At 43.0% G+C, this 12,782-nt stretch overlaps 1 protein-coding gene across 2 annotated transcripts; it reads left to right on the top strand.

The window, feature by feature from the left end:
- The first annotated feature begins 9 nt into the window (after nucleotides 1–9).
- Nucleotides 10–12,633, top strand: LOC124291615 (ADP-ribosylation factor-like). Of its 2 annotated transcripts, none has more exons than XM_046728667.1 (4): nucleotides 10–470; nucleotides 4,756–4,932; nucleotides 11,586–11,720; nucleotides 12,152–12,633. In XM_046728667.1, the coding sequence occupies exons 1-4, from the start codon at nucleotides 449–451 to the stop codon at nucleotides 12,310–12,312; spliced, it is 495 nt and encodes a 164-aa protein (XP_046584623.1). In that variant the 5' UTR covers nucleotides 10–448; the 3' UTR covers nucleotides 12,313–12,633. The 2 variants fall into 2 exon arrangements, with proteins under 2 accessions (XP_046584623.1, XP_046584622.1); XM_046728666.1 differs by having other exon boundaries at nucleotides 10–491.
- Nucleotides 12,634–12,782: the final 149 nt, after the last annotated feature.

The following is a 12,782-nucleotide window of genomic DNA, read 5'->3' as shown; positions in this document are numbered from 1 at the left end:
TACTCAGCAAGTTTATCCAAGATAACACCCATGATTTGAGTAGCTCTGACACGAGAAGTCAATATTTAATATCTGAGACAGCGCAGGACGCGTTAATGTCGTCTTATGTTGTGTCTCGATCACAGCTTGAATGATACAGTATTATTAAACTTGGTTTATATAGTCGACGAGGTTCCAGCGTGGAGGGATATGTTTATGTTTCGGGTCGTGATGCAACATGGTTTCTACGCTGTCATATTCCACACGCACACCTGCTGACGAAACTCCAAACACCTGGCGCGAAAGACGCTGGAGAAAATGACGTCACGGGAAACCGGGTCATGTGACGGGGAATCCCCTCTAAATGTAGCCGCCTGCGCTGAGGGTTACTGTTTTGATTTGCCGATGCAGGGGAAGTTGACTGTTTCCAATTGTCTGTGATGATGTGTGATTGGATTTGACGAACGTGATGCTGATTAGTGTACCTAGGGGTCAGAACGTAGCCCAGTTGTGTCAGTTTTTAGTTCACTCTGTCAATTCTGAAATAACCTTCACCTTGCAAATGATACCTTTCCACCATTCGTCACCACTCGCCCATTTCCGTAACCGCCGAGAGTGTCTCGTCTCCGATGTATATCATAAGCGAAAATACGCCAAACCTATAAGAATGAGTGGAAGGGTTTGAGGTCATTTAATAAGAATAATCCCGAGAACATTTAATCGGTTATGACAGTACTAGTATGTGATTGTTTAGAAAATCGGGGAAATATGTATCGTCATTTTGACATTACAAATAACGATGTAACTATAGCAGAATTGTTTTGCATAATTTGGAGTTTTTAATATGGACAGCGCCATGAACAGTGAAACATTCAAATACGCACTCGTGTGTTTGTTCACATTTATAACTGCTCTTGTGTTTCCACTCAGTGTTTTCTTCTGAGATTTTACCTGCGCTTACTGACATTATGCGTGTTGATCCATTTGGTTTCGAAAGTTTATTTTTATTTTTATTTTCATCTCCATATTTATTAAGAGGTGATAACTATTTTTAAGCAATTGTGTTTGGGACTTTTTGCAGATGAAGTTATTTTTCTTATTACAATTGTACATTCAAGAAAAATATCCCATTTTGGTTTTTAACCCGTCTTAATGTATGCATTGTAGATATAAAGTAAACGGCTAATAAAAATTCTATTTTATAAATGCATTTTTGTAAAGACGGGTTAACAATCGCAAATGGGATTATTTTCTTGAATATGCAGTTGTAATAAAAGTCATATGAAAATGACGATACATTTTATATTTTTCAAGTTTTCTAGACATTCATATTAAACCGATTAATGTAAGCGGAATTATTTTTATCAAAGTACCTCAACCCTTTAAGCGCATTCTGCTTGGATCGTCGTATTTTCGCACATGATATCCATAGAGGGGATTTCGGAGGTTTCGGAAAATGGCCGTCGCCATATCCATCGCGCTGCGGAGCTATTTTTAGAACTCCACGTGACCAGAAATTGACAATTGTATATTTCGAAAACAAGCTTCCTGAATGTGACCTATGTAAGACTCCCATTGGTGTATGTGGTCATGGTGACGACAGTCATGCAGACTGACTAGATAACAACTGGTATAAATTCAGAGCGGAAAGGGACAGCCGTGATACAACTTCGCACTTTCTGCCGAAGTGGACACATTTTGTGGACTATTTATCGTGTTGAAGGGACGTTTTGTGACATCGCTATGGGCTGGTCACTCTCACGGCTTATGAGGATCCACCATGAGTTTTCATCGGTGAAAGCACGTATCCTGATGCTTGGGTTGGATGGGGCAGGTAGGCTCGGGGATGTTTGTTTGTTTGTTTGTTTGTTTGTTTGTGTATTTGTTTGTTGAAAGACGCACTAATACAAATTCCAGGTACATGACGGCGTTCCTTGAATAATCGAGTCCCATCGCCGGACCCAGTTTATAACTTTAACTGTTGGTTGGTGAAGATCAATGCGTATAAAGGATGGGGAGATATAATAATAATAATAGTCACTATCTGAAATTTGAGGTTGATTTTGTTGATGGCAATGTACTGCTAGACGGTACAGCGATGGGAGTAAACCAGGTGAAGTTATTCACCAAGTCTGCTCAGAGTCGGTCTTTTGTGGAGAAGCTTTCTGAGAAGCCATTGCATCGTGTGTACATGCAGTGTGTGGAACAGAACAGCAATCCAGCCGATTCCTGCACCTGAATGAAGTCAGCTGGTCTTAAATGTGAAACTGAGGGTTTCCATTTTGCTGCTCAGGACCAGTCAAGTCCCACTCGTAATCGCCTAAATGTGATTCTAAAAGAAAATATTTCCATGAAATGTCGATTATGCAATGAATTTACAGAGACTGTCCAATACCTTGTCAGTGGAAGCCCTTCCTTGGCACAAACAGCATATCTTAAAAGACATGATGGCATGGCTGGTTTCTTTTACTACCGTCTTCGTCATGCCTGTGGCTTTGACACCGAGGTCCATCCATGGTACGACTCTGAACATGTCCAGGGCGTCATGGAAAATGATGCTTTCAAACTTCTGTGGAATAGGCCCATATACAGCCTCAGAAGACAAACAAACCTGATCTTGTCCTTTTTGATAAAGCCATTGAATGTATTTATATCATTGAATTTTCTGTCCCTTTTGACACCAATGTGATTGGCAAGATTCAGGAAAAGCATGATAAATATGTGGACCTCGCCTTTGAAATGTCTCGCTTGCATCCCAAGTACACTGTCGTCAGACTCCCGATTGTTCTCGATGCCCTTGGTTAGGTACCCCCTGATCTCTTGGCGCACGTCAGGAGAGTGCCCGGGTTTTCCACCGGAAGTACAACCCTTCTGACACTCTGGGTAATGCAGAAGGCTGCAGTGTTGGGGAGCCTTCATATTCTCCGGAAAGTTCTTGGTGGGTTCGACTAGGCAGTGTTTCCTGGGAGAAGTCCCATTCGCTGTCTGGGCTGCGTGTAGAGGGGGCGAGGGCCCAGAGCTGATGATGAGCCTTACCAGCCTGACTGTGCCAGGATAACCCGAACCCTCTCTGCTGCATTTTAATCTTTAATCTGTAAAACATAATAATATTTCATTATGTTTAACTCAGAGAATCAGTATTAAGCGTTCCTTGTTTACTGATCAGTATAACCTGTTGTTGAAAACCTATAATACAAGACAGATCAGATACCGTAAGAAGTCCTATGTTCTCATTCAAATAATGTTATGGTTTTATAAATTTCAAAAACTGTCTTTGATAATCAAAGATTCTCACGATTAAACGATGATGTGGTAGGTGAGGTGTGGTATATAAAGAAATACACAATGTTCACAACGTACGACAGATGTTTTACTTGTTATATCGGTTGAAGCCGATAGACTCACCATATACTGTTTTCACAGAAATTATTGAGAAAATGTTTGTTTCCTAATAATGATAATAAACTTATAGAATAGATGTTACATTATGTAGTAAGGTACTCATAATGGGAGGCAACTCTTGTTACTACATCAAGAGTTATCTCCCCTGTTGTAGTATACGGCTTCCTCTGTTGACATGGCAGATTTGACAGCAGAAGGGAAAAGAAAGCTGATTCTAGATGTTTTTCAAAGGGGTGTGACCAATGCAAATGAGTTAGCTAGTAGACGTGACATTTCTGTCTACAGAAAACAGAACTTTCAATACAGAACTTTAATATTCAGTCAGGAGTTAGCATTGAGCACAAGATAAGGGCAGGGAGGCCAAGGATGTTCAGTACTACGTATAGCCGGGGAAAGTGAGCAGGGGAAAATTCAAACATATTGAATGTATCAGAATTGAGATGATTAATAGAGGAAGTCCTCCATTATGTAATGGAACCCTTAGAAACGAATTTCACAGATTTAACTGGGTGATACAGCGCAGAATCCCCTGACCATTGATAAATGATGAACAAAAAGAAAGACGTTTAAATTGGTGTAGATTCACTGATTGGGATAATGTTTCCTTGTCTGATGAAAGTTCTGTCTGCCTGTTTTCGAACTGTGTGAAAATGTAAACAAAAGGTACCGTGAAACCTATCTACCAACGCCCAAAACATAGCCCGAAATTTCACATGTGGGAGTGACGCCGTTGTGTATTTTCACTGGAAGTTTGACGAAGGAACGATATGTTGACATTTAAATGGTTACCTCCTTCCAACAGCCCGAACACTGTATGAAGATAATTGGATTTACCAGCATGATAACGACCCAAAACACACCGCTGGCTACACAAAACAGTGGCTGTCGGACGAAAATGTTCAAGTTTTAGACTTGCCCAGCTACAGCCCAGATTATATCCCATTTGAGATTTCGTGGGGACTAATGAAGGACAGAATAAACAATAAAAGGACTAGAAATATTGAGGATATGAAGAAAGAAGTGGTCCAATATAGCAACTTTGACCGACAGTGTACCTTGGCACGTTCAGTCATGTATAGCAGGACATGGGGTCTCACGAAGTACTGAAAAGACACTTAGCCTGTAAGTCTGAATAGTACCTCATACTATATATAGCACTCCGTTTGTGTCGAGCTAAGAGTAAAGTGCTCGTTGTGGTTCCCGGGACTTGGGAGTAAACAGTAAACCGTGGCACTGGCCGAGGTTAGAGTGAATATAGTTTTACGTCGACACGGCACTGTTCCTGCAATTCTGAGATGGTATTCCTACAAGAATTTGGGTCTTGGTTGAAAACAAAAACTATTTTTCACCTTTTCAGTGGTGTTGGTGTCGCAGGTAAGACGACGATCCTGTACAAGCCGAAGCTGGAAGAGGACGTTTCCACCATCCCCACCATCGGCTTCAACGTGGAGACCATCAGCCCGGTCAAAGGTGTGACGTTCACCGTGTGGGACGTGGGGGGTCAGGGGAAGATCCGACAGCTGTGGAAACACTACTACCCCAACACACAAGGTAGGTCAACATATACCCAACACTACTACCCCAACACACAAGGTAGGTCAACATATACACAACACTAGAACCCCAATACACAAGGTAGGTCAACATATACCCAACACTACTACCTCAACACACAAGGTAGGTCAACATATACCCAACACTAGTACCCAAACACACAAGGTAGGTCAACATATACCCAACACTACTACCCCAAAACACAAGGTAGGTCAACATACACCCAACACTACTACCTCAACACACAAGGTAGGTCAGCATATACCCAACACTACTACCCCAACACACAAGGTAGGACAACATATACCCAACGCTACTACCCCAACACACAAGGTAGGTCAGCATATTCACAACACTACTCCCCCAACACACAAGGTAGGTCAACATATACCCAACACTACTACCCCAACACACAAGGTAGGTCAGCATATACCCAACACTACTATCCCAACACACAAGGTAGGTCAACATATACCCAACACTACTACCCCAACACACAAGGTAGGTCAGCATATACCCAACACTACTATCCCAACACACAAGGTAGGTCAACATATACCCAACACCACTACCCCAATACACAAGGTAGGTCAACATATACCCAACACCACTACCCCAATACACAAGGTAGGTCAACATATACACAACACTAGTACTCCAACACACAAGGTAGGTCAACATATACCCAACACTAGTACCCAAACACACAAGGTAGGTCAACATATACCCAACACTACTACCCCAACACACAAGGTAGGTCAACATATACCCAACACTACTACCCCAACACACAAGGTAGGTCAACATATACCCAACGCTACTACCTCAACACACAAGGTAGGTCAACATATACCCAACACGACTACCTCAACACACAAGGTAGGTCAAAATATACCCAACACTACTACCTCAACACACAAGGTAGGTCAACATATACCCAACATTACTACCTCAACACACAAGGTAGGTCAAAATATACCCAACGCTACTACCTCAACACACAAGGTAGGTCAGCATATACCCAACACTACTACCTCAACACACAAGGTAGGTCAACACATACCCAACACGACTACCTCAACACACAAGGTAGGACAACATATACCCAACGCTACTACCCCAACACACACGGTAGGTCAGCATATTCACAACTCTACTACCCCAACACACAAGGTAGGTCAACATATACCCAACGCTACTACCTCAACAAACAAGGTAGGTCAACATATACCCAACACGACTACCTCAACACACAAGGTAGGTCAAAATATACCCAACACTACTACCTCAACACACAAGGTAGGTCAACATATACCCAACATTACTACCTCAACACAAAAGGTAGGTCAAAATATACCCAACGCTACTACCTCAACACACAAGGTAGGTCAGCATATACCCAACACTACTACCTCAACACACAAGGTAGGTCAACACATACCCAACACGACTACCTCAACACACAAGGTAGGACAACATATACCCAACGCTACTACCCCAACACACAAGGTAAGTCAGCATATTCACAACTCTACTACCCCAACACACAAGGTAGGTCAACATATACCCAACACTACTACCCCAACACACAAGGTAGGTCAGCATATACCCAACACTACTATCCCAACACACAAGGTAGGTCAACATATACCCAACACCACTACCCCAATACACAAGGTAGGTCAACATATACCCAACACTAGTACTCCAACACACAAGGTAGGTCAACATATACCCAACACTAGTACCCAAACACACAAGGTAGGTCAACATATACCCAACACTACTACCCCAACACACAAGGTAGGTCAACATATACCCGACACTACTACCTCAACACACAAGGTAGGTCAACATATACCCAACGCTACTACCTCAACACACAAGGTAGGTCAAAATATACCCAACAGTACTACCACAACACACAAGGTAGGTCAACATATACCCAACGCTACTACCTCAACGCACAAGGTAGGTCAGCATATACCCAACGCTACTACCCCAACACACAAGGTAGGTCAACATATACCCAACACTACTACCCCAACACACAAGGTAGGTCAGCATATACCCAACACTACTATCCCAACACACAAGGTAGGTCAACATATACCCAACACCACTACCCCAACACACAAGGTAGGTCAGCATATACCCAACACTACTATCCCAACACACAAGGTAGGTCAACATATACCCAACACCACTACCCCAATACACAAGGTAGGTCAACATATACACAACACTAGTACTCCAACACACAAGGTAGGTCAACATATACCCAACACTAGTACCCAAACACACACGGTAGGTCAACATATACCCAACACTAGTACCCAAACACACAAGGTAGGTCAACATATACCCAACACTAGTACCCAAACACACAAGGTAGGTCAACATATACCCAACACTACTACCCCAACACACAAGGTAGGTCAACATATACCCAACACTACTACCCCAACACACAAGGTAGGTCAACATATACCCAACGCTACTACCTCAACACACAAGGTAGGTCAACATATACCCAACACGACTACCTCAACACACAAGGTAGGTCAAAATATACCCAACACTACTACCTCAACACACAAGGTAGGTCAACATATACCCAACATTACTACCTCAACACACAAGGTAGGTCAAAATATACCCAACGCTACTACCTCAACACACAAGGTAGGTCAGCATATACCCAACACTATTACCTCAACACACAAGGTAGGTCAACACATACCCAACACGACTACCTCAACACACAAGGTAGGACAACATATACCCAACGGTACTACCCCAACACACAAGGTAGGTCAGCATATTCACAACTCTACTACCCCAACACACAAGGTAGGTCAACATATACCCAACACTACTACCCCAACACACAAGGTAGGTCAGCATATACCCAACACTACTATCCCAACACACAAGGTAGGTCAACATATACCCAACACCACTACTCCAATACTCAAGGTAGGTCAACATATACCCAACACTAGTACTCCAACACACAAGGTAGGTCAACATATACCCAACACTAGTACCCAAACACACAAGGTAGGTCAACATATACCCAACACTAGTACCCAAACACACAAGGTAGGTCAACATATACCCAACACTACTACCCCAACACACAAGGTAGGTCAACATATACCCAACACTACTACCCCAACACACAAGGTAGGTCAACATATACCCAACACTACTACCTCAACACACAAGGTAAGTCAGCATATACCCAACACTACTACCTCAACACACAAGGTAGGTCAACATATACCCAACGCTACTACCTCAACACACAAGGTAGGTCAACATATACCCAACACTACTACCTCAACACACAAGGTAGGTCAACACATACCCAACACGACTACCTCAACACACAAGGTAGGTCAAAATATACCCAACACTACTACCTCAACACACAAGGTAGGTCAACATATACCCAACGCTACTACCTCAACACACAAGGTAGGTCAAAATATACCCAACAGTACTACCACAACACACAAGGTAGGTCAACATATACCCAACGCTACTACCTCAACGCACAAGGTAGGTCAGCATATACCCAACACTACTACCTCAATACACAAGGTAGGTCAACATAAACCCAACACTGCTACCTCAACACACAAGGTAGGTCAGCATATACCCAACACGACTACCTCAACACACAAGGTAGGTCAGCATATTCACAACACTGCTATCTCAATACACAAGGTAGGTGAAAATATACCCAACACTACTACCTTAACGCACAAGGTAGGTCAGCATATTCACAACACTACTACCTCAACACACAAGGAAGGTCAGCATATTCACAACACTAATAAATAATAATAATAATAATAAATGGTTATTTCTTATGCACCATAGTCCATCCAGAGCATGCTCAAAGCGCTATATATAAAAAGAGTCACTAGAGTTCAAGAGGAAGATATGACAATTAGCCAAAATAACCGTGAGAATATTTTGCAGTTATAGGTTGTAGACTTTTTTTGAAGAGGAAGGTTTTGAGTCCCGATTCGAATGCTTCTAGGGATGAAGCATTTTTTATGGGAGTAGGAAGACTGTTCCATAGGGTTGGTGCTGCAAATATGAATGACCTATGGCAAAGTGTTTGAGACGAACTTGGGGAACTGAGAGAAGATGTTGATTCTGAGAGCGGAGAGAACGGGCAGGCATATATGTTGACAACATCTCAGAGAGGTATGGAGGAGCTAGGCCGTGTTTGCAGCGGAAAACAAGAGTGCAGATCTTGAAATGAATTCTTGCTTCAACCGGCAGCCAATGCAGACTCTGGAGGATTGGGGTTATGTGAGTCCATTTGGATGTTTTAGTGACAACACTGGCGGCAGCATTCTGAAGTTTTTGAAGTCTGAAGAGAAGATCATTGGAGATTCCAAACAGTAGGCTATTGCAATTGTCAATCCTGGAGAGAACAAGTGACTGAGTGAGAACTTTAGCAGCATCTGTGGTTACAAGATGGCGGATGTTACCAATAGAGTGGAGATGGAAGTAGCCTACTCTACAGAGATGGTTGACATGTTGCTCCATGGTGAGACAAGGATCAAGATAAACACCTAGGTTTTTTACACTGGATGAAAGTTGGATATCTGAGTTGGCTACTGTGATGTCCGTAGAGTTTATCCTTTTCAGACGTTGCGATGTGCCAATCAACATAGCCTCAGTCTTATCATCATTGAGCTTCAGCTCATTTGTCATCATCCATGAACTAATTGCCTTCGTGCACTGACTCACTCTAGATCTTGCTATTTATACATCCTCTGGTTTGAAGGAATCCATCAACTGGAGGTCGTCTGCAAATGCGTGGTGATTCAGATCAAAGTTATCAATGACCTTCTCCAAAGGGTTTGTGTATAACACAAAGAGAAGCGGCCCAAGGACTGAGCCCTGGGGTACACCACACTCTAGGATCGTTGACTCAGACATGCTTTCAGAGACAAGAACTGACTGACTCCTCATGCTCAGATAGGAACGGAACCAGGCCAATGCATCCCCTTGTATGTTATAGTCATCCTGAAGACGGCTAAGGAGCTTCTGGTGGTTGACCGTGTCGAACGCCGCTGAGAGATCAAGCAAGAGGAGAAGTGACACATTACCCAAATCCGCATGGCATCTCAGGTTATTCAGAATTTGAAGTAAGGCGGTCTCAGTACTGTGCCTAGGACGATAGGTTGATTGGAATCTGTTCAGAAAATCATTTGAAGAGAGATAGGATCTGAGTCTGACATCAACTGCACGTTCAAGGATCTTGGAAAGGAATACACAAGGTAGGTCAACATATACCCAACACTACTACCTCAACACACAAGGTAGGTCAACATATACCCAACGCTACTACCTCAACACACAAGGTAGGTCAACATATACCCAACGCTTCTACCTCAACACACAAGGTAGGTCAAAATATACCCAACACTACTACCACAACACACAAGGTAGGTCAACATATACCCAACGCTACTACCTCAACACACAAGGTAGGTCAAAATATACCCAACACTACTACCACAACACACAAGGTAGGTCAACATATACCCAACACTACTACCTCAACACACAAGGTAGGTCAACATATACCCAACGCTACTACCCCAACACACAAGGTAGGTCAACATATACCCAACGCTACTACCTCAACACACAAGGTAGGTCAGCATATACCCAAGACTACTACCACAACACACAAGGTAGGTCAGCATATTCACAACACTACTACCTCAACAGACAAGGTAGGTCAGCATATTCACAACACTACTACCTCAACACACAAGGTTGGTCAACATATACCCAACACTACTACCTCAACACACAAGGTTGGTCAGCATATTCACAACACTAATACCCCAACACACAAGGTAGGTCAACATATACACTACACTACTAGCACAACACACAAGGTACGTCAAAATATACCCAACACTACTACCTCAACACACAAAGTAAGTCAACATATTCACAATGCTACTACCCCAACACACAAGGTAGGTCAACAAATGTACCCTACACTATCATATATTAAAATGGGAGTCATACTTTTCACACAGAATAACCCACGGTGCACAGTACGTACACCCAGTCTGTTGTTATGGCCGACAAAATGGGGTAGATATCAGAAAATGTCTGTGAGTGAACTTGACGGGAGACGCTCTCCAGCTGGGCCCTCAGCTGTAGCCTGGCTCTTCTGACGTATCGTAATACCCCCATTGGGTGGATTGACGTTGACGGCAGTGCAGTGGTTGACCAACACATGCTACAACGACACATTATACCACCCCCTAGACAACATTTCATAACTTTCCCTACGGTTAAGGTTAGGAACACGAAATAAATTGCATCAATAGATATTCCAACTACAATTACATGGGATAACGCAATTGCCTTTCAAATATATCGTGGCTATTGATTGGCTAACCAAAAAAATATTTTTGGCATTTTCCCACTGAATCCTGGTTGGATGACAAAAAGATGGGTGTGTCACAGACTTCATGGTGTGTGTTTGTGTTAAACGTTACGAGAGCAGTCTGTGAAGTTATAACGGTTGGCTGTGAGGATTTACACAGTGAGAACACCGCCAAACATGTTGAAGTCAATTCTTCGATACTCCCCAGGTCTGATCTACGTGGTGGACAGCGCAGATCGTCTGCGCATGAAGGAAGCCAGGTCGGAGCTCCATGTAATCTGCAGTTCGCCGGAGATGGCTGGGGTGCCGGTAGTGGTGATAGCTAACAAGCAGGATTTGCCAGATGAGTGACTCAGACTAGTCTATAATGACCGGCAAGGTAGAATCAGACCTACAGCAGGCAAACTAGTGATTGATACTAGGCACAGTGACACTGTTATGGGGAAATTAAACCAGGGCGTTGGGAGAACTCACCAATGGTTTTACTGCGCGCGACAGGTAGATACATAACATGTTGGTTTTTGTACTGGCATAACTCACATTCCTGCCATATGCTAGCATACTGTACAGTGATGGACACGGGGTGTTTAGGGAAATCAAACCAGTTTTATCTGAGAAGAGCTAACACATTCACCACTGGGCCACCCTGCCGCCACTCTTCACATTAAATAAAAGATGAGTTCTTTGGAGTCATGGGACATCGTTTATCACGCCGCAGAAGGAAATTATTATGAATGAAGTAATTTGTAAAATATATTTGTGTTTTGGACACAGGTGCCCTAAAGCCCCCCGAGGTTGCTGAGGAACTTGACATCAGCGACCTCAAAAACCGGAAATGGCACATACACGGCGCATGCGCACCAAATGGAGAAGGGCTGTTCGAGTCGGTGCGGGAAATGTCACGTCTTGTGAAATACGTACAGAAGAATGGTTGATGATGAGTATGGCCGCTCCACAATGTCAAATATAACAAACCAACCAAAACTTCCCAGGGGACAATTATGACGTACATAGGGAACAGCTCTGCCCTCGGAAATACGGCTTCGTTTACGTCTTGATCTGACACAGAAGATGACGTCCACAGCTCTACCGGGGCCTCTCCGGATGTCCACCATCCTGCATGTAACTTCTCATGACAGAGATACTTGATATTGTTTGTTCCGGGTACTCTTAAGGCAGGCTAAAATACTGAATCCAACTACATGTGAGTGAGTCAGTCAGTCAGTTAGTCATTATTGTTTTGTTGTTTGTTTGTAAATGTTATGTAAATATTGTTTGTACTTTTTGTTCATAATAAACACGTTTTTCAAACACAGTTATCCTTGGTTTCCCTGACACACAAATATGTTATGGGGTCCGTATGTGAGTGAGCTGAGGTGAAATTGGGTTTTACGTCGTACTTGAG

The sequence above is a fragment of the Haliotis rubra genome, unplaced genomic scaffold (assembly GCF_003918875.1).
Source record: "Haliotis rubra isolate DU_JTF1 unplaced genomic scaffold, ASM391887v1 Scf498, whole genome shotgun sequence".
NCBI lineage: Eukaryota > Metazoa > Mollusca > Gastropoda > Lepetellida > Haliotidae > Haliotis > Haliotis rubra.
Note: the sequence above shows the minus strand (reverse complement) of the source record. Positions and strands in the feature narration are given on the sequence as shown.

Bases quoted from the DNA above. Each gene is read 5' to 3' on its own strand.
- LOC124291615 (XM_046728666.1), top strand. From the start codon at position 449: ATGCTGATTAGTGTACCTAGGGGTCAGAACGTAGCCCAGTTGT. The intron at 492-4,755 runs GTCAGTTTTTAG...TTGGTGTCGCAG, and splicing joins TCAGAACGTAGCCCAGTTGT to GTAAGACGACGATCCTGTAC. The intron at 4,933-11,585 runs GTAGGTCAACAT...GATACTCCCCAG, and splicing joins CTACTACCCCAACACACAAG to GTCTGATCTACGTGGTGGAC.